At 37.2% G+C, this 19,883-nt stretch overlaps 2 protein-coding genes and 35 non-coding genes across 37 annotated transcripts in view; 35 read left to right on the top strand and 2 right to left on the bottom strand.

Moving 5' to 3' along the window:
• LOC144845235 (uncharacterized) overlaps positions 1-1,266 on the bottom strand; it is a 47,789-nt gene extending 46,523 nt beyond the window's left edge. The window contains exon 1 of the mRNA XM_078702418.1: positions 1,249-1,266. The gene's annotated coding sequence lies outside the window, so the exon portion shown is untranslated. The remainder of the gene's footprint in view (positions 1-1,248) is intronic.
• A 1,125-nt stretch (positions 1,267-2,391) lies between these two features.
• Positions 2,392-11,288, bottom strand: LOC144845276 (uncharacterized). Its single transcript, XM_078702472.1, has 2 exons — positions 10,762-11,288; positions 2,392-2,882 (listed from the first exon to the last, which is right to left on the bottom strand). Exons 1-2 carry the CDS (start codon positions 10,867-10,869, stop codon positions 2,643-2,645), a joined length of 348 nt encoding a protein of 115 aa, XP_078558598.1. The 5' UTR covers positions 10,870-11,288; the 3' UTR covers positions 2,392-2,642.
• On the top strand, positions 3,099-3,170 carry Trnae-uuc (transfer RNA glutamic acid (anticodon UUC)). Its single transcript has one exon. It is a non-coding gene; the product is annotated as a tRNA-Glu (tRNA).
• Positions 3,279-3,350, top strand: Trnae-uuc (transfer RNA glutamic acid (anticodon UUC)). The gene has a single exon. It is a non-coding gene; the product is annotated as a tRNA-Glu (tRNA).
• Trnae-uuc (transfer RNA glutamic acid (anticodon UUC)) lies at positions 3,461-3,532 on the top strand. Its single transcript has one exon. It is a non-coding gene; the product is annotated as a tRNA-Glu (tRNA).
• Positions 3,641-3,712, top strand: Trnae-uuc (transfer RNA glutamic acid (anticodon UUC)). Its single transcript has one exon. It is a non-coding gene; the product is annotated as a tRNA-Glu (tRNA).
• Trnae-uuc (transfer RNA glutamic acid (anticodon UUC)) lies at positions 3,820-3,891 on the top strand. Its single transcript has one exon. It is a non-coding gene; the product is annotated as a tRNA-Glu (tRNA).
• On the top strand, positions 3,995-4,066 carry Trnae-uuc (transfer RNA glutamic acid (anticodon UUC)). Its single transcript has one exon. It is a non-coding gene; the product is annotated as a tRNA-Glu (tRNA).
• On the top strand, positions 4,175-4,246 carry Trnae-uuc (transfer RNA glutamic acid (anticodon UUC)). The gene has a single exon. It is a non-coding gene; the product is annotated as a tRNA-Glu (tRNA).
• Trnae-uuc (transfer RNA glutamic acid (anticodon UUC)) lies at positions 4,535-4,606 on the top strand. The gene has a single exon. It is a non-coding gene; the product is annotated as a tRNA-Glu (tRNA).
• Positions 4,710-4,781, top strand: Trnae-uuc (transfer RNA glutamic acid (anticodon UUC)). Its single transcript has one exon. It is a non-coding gene; the product is annotated as a tRNA-Glu (tRNA).
• Positions 4,890-4,961, top strand: Trnae-uuc (transfer RNA glutamic acid (anticodon UUC)). Its single transcript has one exon. It is a non-coding gene; the product is annotated as a tRNA-Glu (tRNA).
• Trnae-uuc (transfer RNA glutamic acid (anticodon UUC)) lies at positions 5,244-5,315 on the top strand. The gene has a single exon. It is a non-coding gene; the product is annotated as a tRNA-Glu (tRNA).
• Positions 5,424-5,494, top strand: Trnae-uuc (transfer RNA glutamic acid (anticodon UUC)). The gene has a single exon. It is a non-coding gene; the product is annotated as a tRNA-Glu (tRNA).
• Positions 5,603-5,674, top strand: Trnae-uuc (transfer RNA glutamic acid (anticodon UUC)). Its single transcript has one exon. It is a non-coding gene; the product is annotated as a tRNA-Glu (tRNA).
• Trnae-uuc (transfer RNA glutamic acid (anticodon UUC)) lies at positions 5,783-5,854 on the top strand. The gene has a single exon. It is a non-coding gene; the product is annotated as a tRNA-Glu (tRNA).
• Trnae-uuc (transfer RNA glutamic acid (anticodon UUC)) lies at positions 5,963-6,034 on the top strand. The gene has a single exon. It is a non-coding gene; the product is annotated as a tRNA-Glu (tRNA).
• On the top strand, positions 6,144-6,215 carry Trnae-uuc (transfer RNA glutamic acid (anticodon UUC)). Its single transcript has one exon. It is a non-coding gene; the product is annotated as a tRNA-Glu (tRNA).
• On the top strand, positions 6,498-6,569 carry Trnae-uuc (transfer RNA glutamic acid (anticodon UUC)). Its single transcript has one exon. It is a non-coding gene; the product is annotated as a tRNA-Glu (tRNA).
• Positions 6,678-6,749, top strand: Trnae-uuc (transfer RNA glutamic acid (anticodon UUC)). Its single transcript has one exon. It is a non-coding gene; the product is annotated as a tRNA-Glu (tRNA).
• Positions 6,863-6,934, top strand: Trnae-uuc (transfer RNA glutamic acid (anticodon UUC)). Its single transcript has one exon. It is a non-coding gene; the product is annotated as a tRNA-Glu (tRNA).
• Trnae-uuc (transfer RNA glutamic acid (anticodon UUC)) lies at positions 7,043-7,114 on the top strand. The gene has a single exon. It is a non-coding gene; the product is annotated as a tRNA-Glu (tRNA).
• Trnae-uuc (transfer RNA glutamic acid (anticodon UUC)) lies at positions 7,402-7,473 on the top strand. The gene has a single exon. It is a non-coding gene; the product is annotated as a tRNA-Glu (tRNA).
• Positions 7,582-7,653, top strand: Trnae-uuc (transfer RNA glutamic acid (anticodon UUC)). The gene has a single exon. It is a non-coding gene; the product is annotated as a tRNA-Glu (tRNA).
• On the top strand, positions 7,762-7,833 carry Trnae-uuc (transfer RNA glutamic acid (anticodon UUC)). The gene has a single exon. It is a non-coding gene; the product is annotated as a tRNA-Glu (tRNA).
• Trnae-uuc (transfer RNA glutamic acid (anticodon UUC)) lies at positions 7,942-8,013 on the top strand. Its single transcript has one exon. It is a non-coding gene; the product is annotated as a tRNA-Glu (tRNA).
• On the top strand, positions 8,123-8,194 carry Trnae-uuc (transfer RNA glutamic acid (anticodon UUC)). The gene has a single exon. It is a non-coding gene; the product is annotated as a tRNA-Glu (tRNA).
• Positions 8,302-8,373, top strand: Trnae-uuc (transfer RNA glutamic acid (anticodon UUC)). The gene has a single exon. It is a non-coding gene; the product is annotated as a tRNA-Glu (tRNA).
• Positions 8,482-8,553, top strand: Trnae-uuc (transfer RNA glutamic acid (anticodon UUC)). Its single transcript has one exon. It is a non-coding gene; the product is annotated as a tRNA-Glu (tRNA).
• Positions 8,662-8,733, top strand: Trnae-uuc (transfer RNA glutamic acid (anticodon UUC)). The gene has a single exon. It is a non-coding gene; the product is annotated as a tRNA-Glu (tRNA).
• Positions 8,843-8,914, top strand: Trnae-uuc (transfer RNA glutamic acid (anticodon UUC)). The gene has a single exon. It is a non-coding gene; the product is annotated as a tRNA-Glu (tRNA).
• Positions 9,023-9,094, top strand: Trnae-uuc (transfer RNA glutamic acid (anticodon UUC)). The gene has a single exon. It is a non-coding gene; the product is annotated as a tRNA-Glu (tRNA).
• Positions 9,203-9,274, top strand: Trnae-uuc (transfer RNA glutamic acid (anticodon UUC)). Its single transcript has one exon. It is a non-coding gene; the product is annotated as a tRNA-Glu (tRNA).
• Trnae-uuc (transfer RNA glutamic acid (anticodon UUC)) lies at positions 9,383-9,454 on the top strand. The gene has a single exon. It is a non-coding gene; the product is annotated as a tRNA-Glu (tRNA).
• On the top strand, positions 9,564-9,635 carry Trnae-uuc (transfer RNA glutamic acid (anticodon UUC)). Its single transcript has one exon. It is a non-coding gene; the product is annotated as a tRNA-Glu (tRNA).
• On the top strand, positions 9,743-9,814 carry Trnae-uuc (transfer RNA glutamic acid (anticodon UUC)). Its single transcript has one exon. It is a non-coding gene; the product is annotated as a tRNA-Glu (tRNA).
• Trnae-uuc (transfer RNA glutamic acid (anticodon UUC)) lies at positions 9,923-9,994 on the top strand. The gene has a single exon. It is a non-coding gene; the product is annotated as a tRNA-Glu (tRNA).
• Positions 11,289-19,883: the final 8,595 nt, after the last annotated feature.

The following is a 19,883-nucleotide window of genomic DNA, read 5'->3' as shown; positions in this document are numbered from 1 at the left end:
TAATAAACATATACATACTGTACATCTATATAATATATACATTTTTCCTGTATTAATAAATTGTTAAATATCGACGGATTACTTTTATATCTCTTTATATTGTATCAATTACATTTGACCTTCTTTGTAAATGATAAAAATCACCCATGTTTCACCGATTTGTTTACCACACTGTAACAGTGATGTCACAGTATTAATTATAACAAGATTTACAAACACTGAAAAACCTAATACGTATAAAAAACTAATTTTAAACTACTACACCTAAATGAACTAATATAGAAAAATAATGAAAGAGGCTCTGTCCTAAAAAATAGAACTAAGACAAGACAACCGAAATATGTGACGAACGAGAGGGCGCTCTATGGCGATGGACAAGGCTAATTGTCGACCAGTTTGATTGCCTTGAGTAGACCAGAGTATTATGTGAACTTCACCGTCTCTATGCGTAGACACACACAAAAAATACATTTCATTGAATAAATGTATGTTTTTGTCAAATGGCGTTTTGAATGGATGATTCTAGTTCCACATTTAAAAGACAACAGATGCGTTTGATTATATAGTAATTTTGTGTACGTGGTTGAAAGAAGTCGTCTTTATATACATGCAGGTTCTGTGTCAATCACTCCTTCTTCTGGAATCATAACTGCATTATTTTGTTTCCAAACACACAAACATCTCATACAGATGCTTGGCTTAAATAGCTGAATCAGCCGAATAAGTCACTCGGCTCGAATACTTGTAGGCAACTCTCGACCTAATAAATTGCTTGGCAGTATGGTCAGAAAGACGAAATTCCGAATTATAATAAATATTAACACAAACACAATCGTCCAGATACAATTGGATCTTTATTATCTTTACATTTAAGTAAGTAAGTATATATAGTACATCATATAAAATCAAATGCAATCACCTATTTTATACTTGCATTCCATTATTCCCAGTAACTAAAGACAATGTCCAATGATGATACAGTTGTACGCTCGCATTGGATCACCAAAAGCCCGACTAATAAGCTAAGATGTGTAACATGTTCACGTAGCCCCGAATAGCCGAAACAATACATTGAAAGCACTGCGTAGATCACACCCCCACCAGGCTTTATGATCTGATCGGCTATCTAGCCTAGCATTATTTCTAACATTATACTTCACCACTAGTGGTATTTCACCTACAGAACAGGAGTTAATTTATCAATGCCAATGTGATAATGGAGGTATATATCTCCATGATGTAACTTACCGGTGCTACTTCGTAATACTGTAAGACGTTTCATCTGACTATCCGGCCGCGCGCCTGCATTCCTCGTCGCTGCTTTTCATTGTTATCGGTTATATTACGTAAACGGCTGTCCAGTCGTTAAAGCGTGGTTCCCACTTGCGACGCAACGTTACGCAACGCTACGACGTATTGATGCAAAGTTCTGTATTGCGTAATCATAAGAAGTGGGAACCGGCGACGCAACAGTGCTGCAAACATCACAGGTTTGATTTCACGCAGGCGGGGGAAAACACAATCGGAAAGGCATTTTCATACGTTGCGTAGGCTGCGTTACGTTGCGTCGCTAGTGGGAACCAAGCTTTAGCGTAACGTAAACTATGCGGTACAAACACTGAAAGTATCATTCTCTATCGATGACTGCATGGGATGAATGAAATCAGGTAAAAGTATTCAAACGGTAAAGTGAAATAACATTCCATTGGGTATCAGAAAAAAAGTTTGTCTAAATTTATTAATATACTGATATAGTCTGTACGAATCATTAGTAAATCTATATAAAAACGAAACGTACATTTTGTTCTTTTTAAATTCGGCATATCAAAATAATTGTTCGTTGTATTTTATTTGTTGAAAATGACTTAAATAAAATAAACATTAGATAGATAGATATATTCTCTATTAAATTGCACCAACAGAATAAATACAATATTGCTTTGTTTAAGAATCACATGAAATATTACATTAGAGATAATGATGATAGCACAGTATTGTTTACAATATTTTAGTTATACAAACAACACATTATGACATTATTAATTATAAAAATAAACTTAGATACTAACTCAGCACACAAAACAAAAACGTACAGAACTATTTTAACAGAAAATTTAAAGAAATAGAAATTCAATAGAAAACACAAAAAAATTGTTCTTATTATTTTCATTATTTATAGTTGATTATTCAAAATATGTCTCTTGCATAGATTTTGTATTATAATATACTATTATAAAGAATTTTTTCATTATTTACATGAAAACTTAGTTAATATTCGTATAATCTTCTTTTGTTCTTCACTGAGGATAGTAGGCTTAAGCTCCCAGCCCACATCTATGCAAATTAATACATAGATAGACATAGACATAGATTTAAAACGATACACGAAGGGTTGTTGGATGGCGGACAACATTGTTGTAATATATTACATTATACTCCTAAAGTAAGCATATCATGATCGCAATATTATTTCTGTAATCCGTCATGTAGGCCTATGGCTTAAAGCTTTGTTCACCTAATTTTCTAGAACGTTCTTGAGAAAAGAACATGGTGAGAACTTAAATACAACTTGATATTGTCTGGGCGGTGCGGAACAACCGTGCCAGTTCTTGCCATAGAATGCTGCAATCGTGTCCTTTCTTTTACGTTGTGTGTACTTTGGGCACCGACTCTGTTACGTAACTTCCGTTTGATAGTGTACACGACCATGTTGGCTGTGATGAACTGTTTCCACCACCAGAGACAGGAGTTGATGACGCTACGGGTGTACGTGTTGAAAAACTCTCAGGACTTGCTACGTGCGCGTCATGAAGTGCCTGCGCCATCTCAATTAAGTTGTCTGTTTTCCCAAGCAGATAATGATCTTCTTTATCCAAATCATCCTAAATCACATATAAAAAACACCATAAATTAATATGTACGCACTTTTTAGCAGGTAAGTATAATGCATTCCTGTTTTCAGGGTTCGATTCCCGGCACGGGAAGATTTCCATTTATATCTCGGCCTATTGTATACTGTAGGCCTACTATTAATCAATTAAATATAACTTTATATTACTGTACATTCTATCCATTGCATGTTCCATAGATAAGCCATATCCCGTGTGGTCTAGTGGTTAGGATTCGTGGTTTTCACCCACGCGGCCCGGGTTCGATTACCGGCACGGGAAGATTTCTATTTTTATCTCGGCATATTGTACACTGTCCTATCTATTAGTTAAATACAACTTCATATTAATGTACAGTCTATCCACTGTATGCTCTATGCATATGCTATATCCTGTGTGGTCTAGTGGTTAGGATTCGTGATTTTCACCCACGCGGCCCGGGTTCGATTCCCGGCACGGGAAGATTTCTATTTTTATCTCGGCATATTGTACACTGTGTCCTATCTATTAGTTAAATACAACTTCATATTAATGTACAGTCTATCCACTGTATGCTCCATGCATATGCTATATCCTGTGTGGTCTAGTGGTTAGGATTCGTGGTTTTCACCCACGCGGCCCGGGTTCGATTCCCGGCACGGGAAGATTTCTATTTTTATTTCGGCCTATTGTATACTGTACTTTCTATTAGTTAAATACAACTTCATATTAAGGTACAGTCTATCCACTGTATGCTTCATGCATATGCTATATCCCGTGTGGTCTAGTGGTTAGGATTCGTGGTTTTCACCCACGCGGCCCGGGTTCGATTCCCGGCACGGGAAGATTTCTATTTTCATTTCGGCCTATTGTATACTGTACTTTCTATTAGTTAAATACAACTTAATATTAATGTACAGTCTATCCATTGTATGCTCCATGTATTGCTATATCCCGTGTGGTCTAGTGGTTAGGATTCGTGGTTTTCACCCACGCGGCCCGGGTTCGATTCCCGGCACGGGAAGATTTCTATTTTTATCTCGGCATATTGTACACTGTCCTATATATTAGTTAAATACAACTTCATAATGTACAGTTTATCCACTGTATGCTCCATGCATGCTATATCCCGTGTGGTCTAGTGGTTAGGATTCGTGGTTTTCACCCACGCGGCCCGGGTTCGATTCCCGGCATGGGAAGATTTCTATTTTTATCTCGGCATATTGTACACTGTCCTATCTATTAGTTAAATACAACTTCATAATAATGTACAGTCTATCCACTGTATGCTCCATGAATATGCTATATCCCGTGTGGTCTAGTGGTTAGGATTAGTGGTTTTCACCCACGCGGCCTGGGTTCGATTCCCGGCACGGGAAGATTTCTATTTTTATCTCGACCTATTGTATACTGTATTTTCTATTAGTTAAATACAACTTCATAATAATTTACAGTCTATCCACTGTATGCTCCATGCATATGCTATATCCTGTGTGGTCTAGTGGTTAGGTTTCGTGTTTTTCACCCACGCGGCCCGGGTTCGATTCCCGGCGCGGGAAGATTTCTATTTTTATTTCGGCCTATTGTATACTGTCCTATCTATTAGTTAAATACAACTTCATATTAATGTACAGTCTATCCACTGTATGCTTCATGCATATGCTATATCCCGTGTGGTCTAGTGGTTAGGATTCGTGGTTTTCACCCACGCGGCCCGGGTTCGATTCCCGGCACGGGAAGATTTCTATTTTTATCTCGGCCTATTGTATACTGTCCTATATATTAGTTAAATACAACTTCATAATGTACAGTTTATCCACTGTATGCTCCATGCATGCTATATCCCGTGTGGTCTAGTGGTTAGGATTCGTGGTTTTCACCCACGCGGCCCGGGTTCGATTCCCGGCATGGGAAGATTTCTATTTTTATCTCGGCATATTGTACACTGTCCTATCTATTAGTTAAATACAACTTCATAATAATGTACAGTCTATCCACTGTATGCTCCATGAATATGCTATATCCCGTGTGGTCTAGTGGTTAGGATTAGTGGTTTTCACCCACGCGGCCTGGGTTCGATTCCCGGCACGGGAAGATTTCTATTTTTATCTCGACCTATTGTATACTGTATTTTCTATTAGTTAAATACAACTTCATAATAATTTACAGTCTATCCACTGTATGCTCCATGCATATGCTATATCCTGTGTGGTCTAGTGGTTAGGTTTCGTGTTTTTCACCCACGCGGCACGGGTTCGATTCCCGGCACGGGAAGATTTCTATTTCGGCCTATTGTATACTGTACTTTCTATTAGTTAAATACAACTTCATATTAATGTACAGTCTATCCACTGTATGCTTCATGCATATGCTATATCCCGTGTGGTCTAGTGGTTAGGATTCGTGGTTTTCACCCACGCGGCCCGGGTTCGATTCCCGGCACGGGAAGATTTCTATTTTTATTTCGGCCTATTGTATACTGTACTTTCTATTAGTTAAATACAACTTCATATTAATGTACAGTCTATCCACTGTATGCTCCATGCATATGCTATATCCCGTGTGGTCTAGTGGTTAGTTTCGTGGTTTTCACCCACGCGGCCCGGGTTCGATTCCCGGCACGGGAAGATTTCTATTGTTATTTCGGCATATTGTACACTGTACTTTCTATTAGTTAAATACAACTTCATATTAATGTACAGTCTATCCACTGTATGCTTCATGCATATGCTATATCCCGTGTGGTCTAGTGGTTAGGATTCGTGGTTTTCACCCACGCGGCCCGGGTTCGATTCCCGGCACGGGAAGATTTCTATTTTTATTTCGGCCTATTGTATACTGTACTTTCTATTAGTTAAATACAACTTCATATTAATGTACAGTCTATCCACTGTATGCTTCATGCATATGCTATATCCCGTGTGGTCTAGTGGTTAGGATTCGTGGTTTTCACCCACGCGGCCCGGGTTCGATTCCCGGCACGGGAAGATTTCTATTTTTATCTCGGCCTATTGTATACTGTATTTTCTATTAGTTAAATACAACTTCATAATAATTTACAGTCTATCCACTGTATGCTCCATGCATATGCTATATCCCGTGTGGTCTAGTGGTTAGGATTCGTGGTTTTCACCCACGCGGCCCGGGTTCGATTCCCGGCACGGGAAGATTTCTATTTTTATCTCGGCATATTGTATACTGTCCTATATTATAAGTTAAATGCAACTTCATATTAATGTACAGTCTATCCACTGTATGCTCCATGCATATGATATATCCCGTGTGGTCTATTGGTTAGGATTCGTGGTTTTCACCCACGCGGCCCGGGTTCGATTCCCGGCACGGGAAGATTTCTATTTTTATTTCGGCCTATTGTATACTGTACTTTCTATTAGTTAAATACAACTTCATAATAATTTACAGTCTATCCACTGTATGCTACATGCATATGCTATATCCTGTGTGGTCTAGTGGTTAGGTTTCGTGTTTTTCACCCACGCGGCACGGGTTCGATTCCCGGCACGGGAAGATTTCTATTTCGGCCTATTGTATACTGTACTTTCTATTAGTTAAATACAACTTCATATTAATGTACAGTCTATCCACTGTATGCTTCATGCATATGCTATATCCCGTGTGGTCTAGTGGTTAGGATTCGTGGTTTTCACCCACGCGGCCCGGGTTCGATTCCCGGCACGGGAAGATTTCTATTTTTATTTCGGCCTATTGTATACTGTACTTTCTATTAGTTAAATACAACTTCATATTAATGTACAGTCTATCCACTGTATGCTCCATGCATATGCTATATCCCGTGTGGTCTAGTGGTTAGGATTCGTGGTTTTCACCCACGCGGCCCGGGTTCGATTCCCGGCACGGGAAGATTTCTATTTTTATTTCGGCATATTGTACACTGTACTTTCTATTAGTTAAATACAACTCAACTTCATATTAATGTACAGTCTATCCACTGTATGCTTCATGCATATGCTATATCCCGTGTGGTCTAGTGGTTAGGATTCGTGGTTTTCACCCACGCGGCCCGGGTTCGATTCCCGGCACGGGAAGATTTCTATTTTTATTTCGGCCTATTGTATACTGTACTTTCTATTAGTTAAATACAACTTCATATTAATGTACAGTCTATCCACTGTATGCTTCATGCATATGCTATATCCCGTGTGGTCTAGTGGTTAGGATTCGTGGTTTTCACCCACGCGGCCCGGGTTCGATTCCCGGCACGGGAAGATTTCTATTTTTATCTCGGCCTATTGTATACTGTATTTTCTATTAGTTAAATACAACTTCATAATAATTTACAGTCTATCCACTGTATGCTCCATGCATATGCTATATCCCGTGTTTTAGTGGTTAGGATTCGTGGTTTTCACCCACGCGGCCCGGGTTCGATTCCCGGCACGGGAAGATTTCTATTTTTATCTCGGCATATTGTATACTGTCCTATATTATAAGTTAAATGCAACTTCATATTAATGTACAGTCTATCCACTGTATGCTCCATGCATATGATATATCCCGTGTGGTCTAGTGGTTAGGATTCGTGGTTTTCACCCACGCGGCCCGGGTTCGATTCCCGGCACGGGAAGATTTCTAGTTTTATCTCGGCATATTGTACACTGTCCTATCTATTAGTTAAATACAACTTCATATTAATGTACAGTCTATCCACTGTATGCTCCATGCATATGCTATATCCCGTGTGGTCTAGTGGTTAGGATTCGTGGTTTTCACCCACGCGGCCCGGGTTCGATTCCCGGCACGGGAAGATTTCTATTTTTATTTCGGCCTATTGTATACTGTATTTTCTATTAGTTAAATACAACTTCATATTAATGTACAGTCTATCCACTGTATGCTCCATGCATATGCTATATCCCGTGTGGTCTAGTGGTTAGGATTCGTGGTTTTCACCCACGCGGCCCGGGTTCGATTCCCGGCACGGGAAGATTTCTATTTTTATCTCGGCATATTGTACACTGTCCTATCTATTAGTTAAATACAACTTCATATTAATGTACAGTCTATCCACTGTATGCTTCATGCATATGCTATATCCCGTGTGGTCTAGTGGTTAGGATTCGTGGTTTTCACCCACGCGGCCCGGGTTCGATTCCCGGCACGGGAAGATTTCTATTTTTATCTCGGCATATTGTATACTGTCCTATATTATAAGTTAAATGCAACTTCATATTAATGTACAGTCTATCCACTGTATGCTCCATGCATATGGTATATCCCGTGTGGTCTAGTGGTTAGGATTCGTGGTTTTCACCCACGCGGCCCGGGTTCGATTCCCGGCACGGGAAGATTTCTATTTTTATTCGGCATATTGTATACTGTACTTTCTATTAGTTAAATACAACTTCATATTAATGTACAGTCTATCCACTGTATGCTTCATGCATATGCTATATCCCGTGTGGTCTAGTGGTTAGGATTCGTGGTTTTCACCCACGCGGCCCGGGTTCGATTCCCGGCACGGGAAGATTTCTATTTTTATCTCGGCATATTGTATACTGTCCAATCTATTAGTTAAATGCAACTTCATATTAATGTACAGTCTATCCACTGTATGCTCCATGCATATGCTATATCCCGTGTGGTCTAGTGGTTAGGATTCGTGGTTTTCACCCACGCGGCCCGGGTTCGATTCCCGGCACGGGAAGATTTCTATTTTTATCTCGGCCTATTGTATACTGTATTTTCTATTAGTTAAATACAACTTCATAATAATTTACAGTCTATCCACTGTATGCTCCATGCATATGCTATATCCCGTGTGGTCTAGTGGTTAGGATTCGTGGTTTTCACCCACGCGGCCCGGGTTCGATTCCCGGCACGGGAAGATTTCTATTTTTATCTCGGCATATTGTATACTGTCCTATATTATAAGTTAAATGCAACTTCATATTAATGTACAGTCTATCCACTGTATGCTCCATGCATATGATATATCCCGTGTGGTCTAGTGGTTAGGATTCGTGGTTTTCACCCACGCGGCCCGGGTTCGATTCCCGGCACGGGAAGATTTCTAGTTTTATCTCGGCATATTGTACACTGTCCTATCTATTAGTTAAATACAACTTCATATTAATGTACAGTCTATCCACTGTATGCTCCATGCATATGCTATATCCCGTGTGGTCTAGTGGTTAGGATTCGTGGTTTTCACCCACGCGGCCCGGGTTCGATTCCCGGCACGGGAAGATTTCTATTTTTATTTCGGCCTATTGTATACTGTATTTTCTATTAGTTAAATACAACTTCATATTAATGTACAGTCTATCCACTGTATGCTCCATGCATATGCTATATCCCGTGTGGTCTAGTGGTTAGGATTCGTGGTTTTCACCCACGCGGCCCGGGTTCGATTCCCGGCACGGGAAGATTTCTATTTTTATCTCGGCATATTGTACACTGTCCTATCTATTAGTTAAATACAACTTCATATTAATGTACAGTCTATCCACTGTATGCTTCATGCATATGCTATATCCCGTGTGGTCTAGTGGTTAGGATTCGTGGTTTTCACCCACGCGGCCCGGGTTCGATTCCCGGCACGGGAAGATTTCTATTTTTATCTCGGCATATTGTATACTGTCCTATATTATAAGTTAAATGCAACTTCATATTAATGTACAGTCTATCCACTGTATGCTCCATGCATATGGTATATCCCGTGTGGTCTAGTGGTTAGGATTCGTGGTTTTCACCCACGCGGCCCGGGTTCGATTCCCGGCACGGGAAGATTTCTATTTTTATTCGGCATATTGTATACTGTACTTTCTATTAGTTAAATACAACTTCATATTAATGTACAGTCTATCCACTGTATGCTTCATGCATATGCTATATCCCGTGTGGTCTAGTGGTTAGGATTCGTGGTTTTCACCCACGCGGCCCGGGTTCGATTCCCGGCACGGGAAGATTTCTATTTTTATCTCGGCATATTGTATACTGTCCAATCTATTAGTTAAATGCAACTTCATATTAATGTACAGTCTATCCACTGTATGCTCCATGCATATGCTATATCCCGTGTGGTCTAGTGGTTAGGATTCGTGGTTTTCACCCACGCGGCCCGGGTTCGATTCCCGGCACGGGAAGACTACCTTGTTTTTCACCCACGCCTTTTGTTTATACTATCTATTAGTTAAACCAGGGAAGAGTTAAATTACAGTTAAAGATGTATTGTCCCCCTGAAAAATAATTTTTTACAATTTTTGTTGTTGAATATTCCATTTTAATGTCACATAATAGTTATTGACTTTGACCAAAAATTGGATCTAAACAAAATTTATTTACCTGAAAAAACTGGAATTTAAAGCAAAAAATGGTCAAATTGGCTGCCAGCCAATGGATTTTTGGTTGAATTTAACCATTTATCATGTTATTTTATATGTGAAAACATAATTTTTTCCGTTTTTTTTTTCTACGGAAGTGATTCACTTTATTAAAACTACAAAATAACCTATTCAAAGTCTGATTTAATTAATCTTCATTTTTCATGTTTTTGGGAGACAATACATCTTTAATTAATGCACAGGCTATCCATTGTATGTTCAATGTATATGCCATATCCCGTGTTGTCTAGTGGTTAGGATTCGTGGAAGTTTCACCCATGCTGCGGCTAGAGTCAAATTTATATTAATATCCATAAAAAACGCCACATTTTAATTAATAAATGCTTTTTGTATTATTACTCTTGCATTAACGTTTAAACGAGCTTCTTCCTGGTTGGCTTCCATTAAAACAAGGAATTAATTATTACGTATAGCAATTATTTTATGTCTGAGTTGTAAAAAAAAGAGCGTTTATAAATTGAGCCTAGATTTACTTAACTACAGATTTCACGGTGCTAACTGTTACTTACCAACCGTTGTAATAAGTCCTTTGTTGATGTTTTTCCTTTGTTTGGTTTCGATTTAGAAGACCGCCTTTTGCTTGGTGAGCTAGAATATCGACTGCCGCTTTCGGTCATTGTTTTTCATTGTCTGTAATATGCTGATCTTATTAGAATAAAACAGAATATACTGCAGGCAGCTAAGCCTGTCAGGTTGTTTTTCTTGAAATGATAGGAAGCGGTTACAAGCAGCTTTTCCCGCGACACGTCACCGACATGGTCCCCGGATCGGAAAGATGACAATTACATGCGCTTGACATGTACACAATACCCGCAATAGTATTCATAACTATAAGCAATCGATATACGTAATGACGTATAGATTGCGTTCTATTTGCTAAGCATGTAATGTCATAGGTCAAATTGACTTCATCCGAAAGTCGTGACATCATTTACGTTTCCCGGTTGTTTGTCTAGTAGATCGTTATCGATATGTACTTTATAATATTTACAAAATCAAACACAATATGTAGGTGTACACATTTCAATATACCTGTTCAAACAATTCCAATATTGTAAAAAAAAAGATTGTTAAAAAACTGATAATTGTAATATCAATTGTATTTTATATTTTAATTTTAGTTTGATTGATAGATAAGCCTACAATAATTGTAATTTTTACTGATTTTTTTTATACTTTATTGTATAGTTAATATATGATTGGTCAATATTATATTTTTGTAGGCAGTACATTCAATAAAATTGCATTGCATCTTGGGTAAAGAAGAAAACAATTGTTTTTTAGGCCGCTATGTCGTAACTATAACAAACAACCATTAATTGTTAACATTTTAAAACTTTAATATTATTTAATTGCCTAAAGACATAAAATAAAATAAAATAATAAAATAATAGATAGAACCGTATTTATTATATAAAAACGTGTTCAGGGTGTATAACTTATTGTGTCTACATCAGACGTCGACGATAAAAATATAATTAAACCTGAGACACCATTATGTCTGACGTCATTTTATTCAACCACTCAGGAAATCCAGACTTTTGTGAGTACAGTATCCAAACTTTATTTGACCAATCAGGAGACAGATATCGAATGTAGTGTATACGGGCAGGAGGATCGTTGACTTTGCATCTTGTATGTATTTACATTGAACAAACTGTTAAGTGAAGTTTTTAGGTGGTGTAGATATTCATTACTTGAGCGCTCTACGTTTTCCGTTAGGAATTCCCGGTCTCTCCTAAGAAAATTACGGTTGTTCAAATTTCTATTTAATATAATTAAAATAACGTGACACATTATTAACGTGTGAAGATCCTTGTATACCAAAACTTTATTTCAAACGAAATCCTGCAGCGAAACACCACCACTAAAGCTTGGTTCCCACTAGCAACAGGGGCGGACCCAGGGGTGTTGCCCTAGTTGCCCAGGCAACACCCTTAATTTCATACAAGTGTTTTTTCTGCCATTAAATTAAAATGTTGATCCAATTTCATTGTATATACTGTAATCAGGAAGGTATAAAAATAAATTATTGTTATTATAATGATTGGGATTTTAATACTTTACTTTTCAATATTTATAAAAATACATTCACATGATAAACGAATGGCCACTCAATTGAACCGAGAAGGTAACTATACATTTATTAAACTTGTGTTAAGGGCGTATGTTGTAATAGTGGTGGTTTATGATATTTGCTGGTTGCGGCGGGCAAATGAATCTCTTCGAATTATGTTCACAATGTACTATGGCTCTGAGGAAGAGGATCGTTGTATAGTGTCAAGTTTGGTTTTCTACATTGACGTTGTAATGATTGCTAAACTCCGCGGTAAATCTGGTTATCTATTGGCGAACGTTGCCGGATTTCCGAGAAGGAATTTCGGAATTGTCCGGTGTTGCACGAATGAAAAATCATATTGTTTCCGACAGACAATGGCCGTGGAAAATTCTAGTGTTCATGATTGGGAATCTCTCTACTAACACTACAGACGGCTTACAAGTTCTGCAAATTAATAATAAGACACTCTCGATAGTTGGTGTTAAATGTATATTTTAATGAACTTTAAAGTGATTTACAAATTATAAGCGTGCGTTTCATTTTATTTTAAAGAATTAAGTCTTGTAATATTTATTTATAAAATTGATTTATTTGTAATAGCAGCAATATAATATAATAGAGTAAGAGCATTTTTTAAACAAGCATGGCTATTACTTTCCCCCAGGTTCCCCAGTACATTAACTGCCGAACAAACTTTATTATTGTTATTATTTAAAATATTAAACTACTATAAACGGCATATCTTAGTAGTAATGATATTGTTAGATTTATATTCTTGTTTAAATTAACTTATTAAGTTATAGGCCTAGGTTATTCATAGAAATACATTTTACTAATATTAATAAAAACTACTATTTCATTTTGATAGTTAGTTGATCTATTAGAGTGTCAATAACATACAGTGTTAAATGACGTTATTATTGCATTTATGAATAGCATTTATACCATTCGTTACCCAGGCCGCATGTCGAGAGATGTTCACCCCGCCATGATCTAATTTTAAGTTGTTTAAAGGGACGAGAGTTAAAAGATCAAAATGTCCAGGATTCAATCATTTTAGGCATACTAGCTAAAATACTACCACGATTCTGAATTATCATCTTTGAAAGACCAGCTAAATAAACACATTCAATTGTTACAAATGATTAAATGTGCTATTGATTATGCTTGATTGTTCTGGTGCATCCAGAATAGATTCTGCTTCAGCCTGTCATTGAAAAAAATAATAAAACGGTTTGTTATGTACAAAATAAGAACATCCTCTTTGATAATACAGCAACTTGATGAGTTGTAAGATAGTTCCATCAAAACGTATTCATGAAAAGACAGATAAAATAAATGCCATATCTGTAAGCAAGGTAAGACTCAACGTGGTAACTTGGTATTAACTTCTTGGGTATAGGTTCCAGTACATGAAAAGAAAAAATAATTATAAAGTGTAACCTAAATACATATTTGTATGGTTGAAATGTCACAATCTAGACTCGAATTTAACGGTGACTGGTTGTTTTACCTGAAATATTAAAACATCATCTTGAAATTCTTGGTTATGAGTTGGTTTGCGAATTCATGAAAAGAAAAAAGAATTTCAAAGTTTAAACAAAACAAGCATTTGTATATTTGTAAAATGTTTTTAAACTTTTAAAAGCTAAAATGGAATTTTCAAACATCAACTGTCAGTGGTTGTTTTTACCTAAAATGTTGGAGAAGACATAATCTTAATATTAACTTCTTGGTGATGAGTTGTGGTACTTCCCGAAAATGAAAGGAAAAATAGGATTACAAAGTTATATAAAAAAGGATATGTGTATGTAAAACGCTTAGGCTAATTCAAACTAGCATTTGTATATTTTTAAAACGTTTTCATGTTTTTCAGGTTAATTCAAACTCCAATTTATAAAAAATGTAATGTCTTTACCTAAAATGTTGAAAAATGTTGCTTCAACATCATCATTTCGACTTCTTGTTGATAAGTCGTAGTAAATAAAGAATTATCAAAGTTTTAAATATAATAAAATTAAACAATACAAATGTTGGCAGAACTTGATGAAGGCTCTAACAATTTCGATTGCCTTGGCTAGACTAGAGTAATATAACGTGATTACATGTTCATACCTAAAATGTTGATATTGACTTGATTATGTCGTGTCGCCATCAGAAAGTGTTTATAAAAAATACAATAATTATTACACACTTATAAACAAATAAATGACAGTTTGGTTGATAGAGTTGTAGTTAACAATTGTGACGCTTTTTACCTAAAATGTTGATAACATCAGCTTGGTGTCGATTGTTGATGTGTTCCCCCGTCAGGTATCAATGAAAAACAAAATTTAAAAAAAAATTGATTTTAGCTACGTGTATTTATACAGGCCACCACACAAATAATAATTACTGTATTACACAGTTATAAACAAATCAATTTAACGTTTTTAATATTTTGGTGGATAGAATTTTAGATAACAATAGTGAGTGAGTGGCCGAGCGGTTAAGACAGTGGAACCGTAATTACGTAGCCATAACATCGGCAGGAGTTCGAGGCTCACTCACTCCATGGTTCTGGTGGTAGAACGAGTCTTCTCGGATAAGGACTATAAACCGTAGGTCCAGTGTACACAACTAGCTCGTGTGCACTTTAAAGAACCTAGTACATCTTTCGAGACGAGTAGGGGGTTACCCCGGTGTATTAGTACATCACAGCCACTGATCACAAACTGGGCCCTCTGGGAGACCAGTCTTTGACTGAAGAGGTTACCCAGTATAAATATATATTTCAATCAATTTTCAATCACTGCTCTTACCTTTACCTAATATTATGTTGACAACATTAGCCTAGTATCGAGGTCTTGTTGATTGTAGTTTACTCGACAAGTATCAACGAAATAAATAAAGAAAACAGTTAGGTAGCTATATATTTAAGGTAAGCTTATAAAAGATACACAGATTCTCCACAAAACTATTTAAAGAAATAAATAATATTTAATTAGCGGTATTCAAAATAATTTTTTTTACCTGAAATGATATATCTCTTGATCATCATTTTGTAGTCGTGGCAGGTTTGCATGAAAAGAAAAAAAAACGTTAAGTTAAACAATAATAAAATTGTAGGAAAAAACGTTTACAATATAATAAAATATATAGATGTATTACAATCTTAAATACAATAGAGTAATAATTACCTATATTGGGTTAAAGGATGATTGTCGTGAATAAACGTCATGTAGTTTTTAGCAAGAGTGTATCGTGGTAACCTAAAAATAGAGAAAAAAAAATTAATATAAGAAAAATGATGTTTTATAAACGCGAGAGCTATTTGTATGTTTTCCATTACAATATATTGAAATATAAAAATTATAATAAAGAATTATAATTAAAACATAGGACTATAGGACATCTAACCTTGTTAAAAAAACATATATATTATGTTAAAAATAGAAACTATAAGTCTTATATTGAAATACATTACAAACAAAATTTAAAATTAACAAATTGTATAGTATATACTTACATTTTTACAATACTTACCAATAGCAACTTAAAATGTTCGTTTTAAAATAATGTTTTGTGAACTCTTTTGTAATTTTATTTAAAATGTTTAATTAAGAATGAACTTAAAAAAGAAACACACATAAATTGGCGAGAGAAATAAATGGATAAAAGGGATTTTATTATTAATGTTCTTGTGATTGATTGTCATTTTAATACTATCTATTATCAATTTTTTTCATTATTACTATATTATTATTATTTTATTATAATCATTATTGGAACATTATAAATAATTAATATTAATTTATTCTTATAATTATATCTGAGGTTTGCTTGTTTATATTGTTTATGTGTTAATAATCAAAAATTATATTAAAAAAACTAAGGCCCGTTGATACCCCGGCATGTTGGATTGCTCTTCTCCTTTTCTTTATAGATGTCCAAGATGTTGATTACCCAATCTAAAGATGGTCGATCTTCTGCGTCGAAACATGCACAAGCCTTTCCAAGTTCAACCATATCGCTGTGTCTAATTGCCTCTCCTACAATACGTATACCATAACCGATGGAATACACGTCACCGCTAACCGAATCGCAAGCACCGTCAATGTATTTTTCTGGTGCTACCTCTGGATGATTATCCATGTATTGCATTACTTCGTCCACCGATGAAAAGGTTAACTCTCTGTGTCCTCTTGGATATTGTACTCTGCATGCCATCCCGAAGTCTGTAAGCTTCGCTTTGTAGCTGGTTCCATCGTGGTGGATCAGGATGTTTCTCGCAGCTACATCGTTGTGAAGAATCCCGCGTTTGTGCATTTCGTTGAGCGCAATGACAACCTCTGATGTCATAGAGATACATTCAAGCGCGCTCAATGACGGCTGTCCGGTTCGCAATACATCCAGGAATGTGGTACTGGAAAGGGTGAAGGTATTTCCGATAAACTCCTGCACCATACAGCATACGTTACCTTGGCGGAAGACGCCAAATACGCGAGGAACAGAAGGCAGATCGTCTAGAAACTTCATCACACGCGCTTCTACCAGCATCTTGCCCCATGCATAGTCAGGATTGCTGAAACTGTTCAAAAAAGCCGTCTTGACTGCGACGAGGTGGCCTGGAAAAAGATCGGATGTCATCAGGTCAACGCGGCCAAAACTTCCCTGTCCAAGACGTACAGGATTACTAAGGTGTGAAACACTTGAACTAACTAATAACCGAGCAGGCGGCAGAATTTCAGCAAGTTTTATTGTAGCATCTATATCGTTGAAAACGGATTTGGGTGTTGAAGTGGTGGAGTTACTTTTCGAAGAACGGGATGAACCGTTGAAGCTACTGGTAGGTGACAATGGCCATTGCGATGACAACGATGATGGCACACTACAAAGACGTTTTCTTTGTGGTATCTCACCGGGTGATAACTCTGATGTTGGTTGTCTGAAAATGCGCTGAACCGGAGCGGTAGACGATGAAGACGATGACGACGACGAGCTATAAACACGTTGCTTTGGGAGAATCACCTCCCCTGGTGATAGACCTGGTGTGGTAAGTATCTGGCCAGAAGAAAGCGCGAATTTTGAAGATGACGATGTGGATGACATTGGCCACAGAGACGAATGTGATCTTGATGACTTTGATAGAGACTTTGATGACGACTGTCGTACTGAAATGTGTACCCCTGACAGTGATGCCGACACTGTGCCCGCTGATAGAGATGTTGATGATGATGATGACGACGATGACGAACTTAAGTTACTATCCGATGATTCGTCACTTCTGATACACAAAAGATGGAGCACTGCTGCCCAAATCCTTCCAAATACTGACTTTCTTCTTGCTTGCTGGGGTGCATCTGGTTGAGATCTACTTAATTGGAGAAAAAAAATTCACAATGTATTTATTCAATAATAATAATTTAATAAGATCTGTATAATAAGATTAAGAATATGCTCCCCAGCTAGCTTGGTATAAGTAACCTACAGTATTACTACTACTAGAGCTAGTCTTGTGTGTGGTACTTAGAACTTACGTAAGCTGTCTACTTCCTACTAGTAGTACTAGACTACAGAGAGGCCCAATAGCTAGGTTACTAGGCCCTTACGGTCAAATCTTGAACTGTAAATCATACCTAACTAAATGGTTAGGTTAGTTTAAGGCCTATATGCAAGGGTCTATTATTACTAGCTAGGCTAGTTAATTATGCTATTTGTAGACTAGACCTAGTGTACTACTACTAGCTAGGCCTAATTAGTAATATATTATTATCAATAATAAGTAGGCCTATTCTATGGTTATGCTAGTAGTAACTCCCTAGCTAGCTAGCTAACCTCCTAGGCTTGATGATATATAGGCCCGGTCTAACCTAGCTAGGCCTAGGCCTAGTTACTATTAAGTAGGCCTAGGCCCTAGGCCTAGTAGTAGTCTAGGTAGTAGGCTCACCTCTACCTATATGCTATGCTTTAGTCAGTAGGCTAGGCCCTAGCTAGTAGTCTAGGCTAGCCTGTCTATATTTTACTTTTAGGTAGGCCTAGGCCCTCTAGCCTACTATCAGGCTACGCCCTACTATATGCCTAGGTCCTAGCTAGCTCCTATTATAGACTAGGCCTAGGCTATCCCTAACTAAAACTAGGAGTCTAGGCTAGTACTAGTACTTAGTTAGGCCCAGGCTATAATGCCTATCTAGCTAGGCCTAGGCCTAGAGGCCTAGGTAGGCCTATATGGGCATATCCTATAGTTAGGCCTAAGTTAAGGCGCGCCTAGACTAGGCCCTAGATAGCGTATAGGCTAGGCCTACTAGGCTAGAGGCTAGGCCTAGCTAGCTAGCCTAGCTACCTACTACTACTACTACTAGACTAGGCCTAGCCTAGGATAGGCCTAGAGGCCCTAGGCCTAGGCCTAGGATAGGACTATCTGGGCCTAACCTAGCTAGGCCCCAGGCCTAGACCCTAATAATAATATTGGTAAAACAAACTCTTTAAAGTTTTTTTGAGAAAGTCCTATTAAGTATTAGGCTAGGCCGAGGCCTAAAGACTTACCCTTCTTCTTCTTGTGACTGGTCCATCATGATTCCTTCTTGTTGAAGCTCAATCGATTTGTTGGCCATGCTTGGTTGTTAACAGAATCTTAGAATTTTCGAATTCGAATTTTGCTTAGCAACACGTTATAGTAGACTATACAGTAGCACGTTAAAAACAACTGGTAGAGAGAAATCTCAGGTTGTTGTCGATTTTTAGCTGGTCGATGCGCTGCTTATATAGATAATTTTGAGCGCGTGTGCGTTCACATGTTCGAAATGCATCTTTTTGTTCTACGCGCGGTTCTAACGGTCGAAATGTTCTATGGTTGCCAGGATACAGTATTCGAAAATCCATCGAATTTCATTTTCAGTAGGCCTATTGCAAAAAAAAATAACCAAAGCACTGTTTCATGTTTAAATTGTCAAAAAAAAGGGCTACCAGAATTTCCTAACTGCTAAATAACAGTGGAATACATAATATGGCAGCATTGCACCAGGAGAAAGGAAACGGCCGGATCTCAATTTCAGGAAGGTTGACCCTTTTTCTCGGTGAATCTTCTTCCGAGTCAAAATAAAAATTGCACTCGGTCCCGCTTTCTTTAATTAAAGTAAGTAGGCCTAGTCTAGGCCTGGACCTAGCCTAGTTTTAATCAATAATGCCTACTTTAAATAGTCATAATTATTTTTTGCCTAAATATGAAACTTTTAATAAACAACAACGAAAATGAATAGAGAAACAGTGTCCGTAAATCTGTGAATGTGTTTGTCTTAAAAGTATTGCAATCATTTATAAAGCTAGTGTATTGCTAAGTTCTAACACGCTTCATACGTGTAGTTCTTTTATTTTTGCCCTATCTAAATTATTGTATGAAATATGGGGACATTGGTTTTATTTATTCAATGTCTGCCATAGGCAATACAAAGAAAAAGACAAAACGAAATATAAAAGGCAAGGAAAGGCCAAAAATGATAGCCTATAAATCGAATATCATTCCTGTAGTTTTAAAACAGAAACGGAACATTAGAATTTATATTAAAGCTGGCTATCTTGATCATACTCAGAGGT

The sequence above is a fragment of the Antedon bifida genome, chromosome 6 (assembly GCF_963402885.1).
Source record: "Antedon bifida chromosome 6, ecAntBifi1.1, whole genome shotgun sequence".
NCBI lineage: Eukaryota > Metazoa > Echinodermata > Crinoidea > Comatulida > Antedonidae > Antedon > Antedon bifida.
The sequence above is the reverse complement of the archived record's forward strand: the minus strand, read 5'-3'. Positions and strand labels throughout refer to the sequence as shown.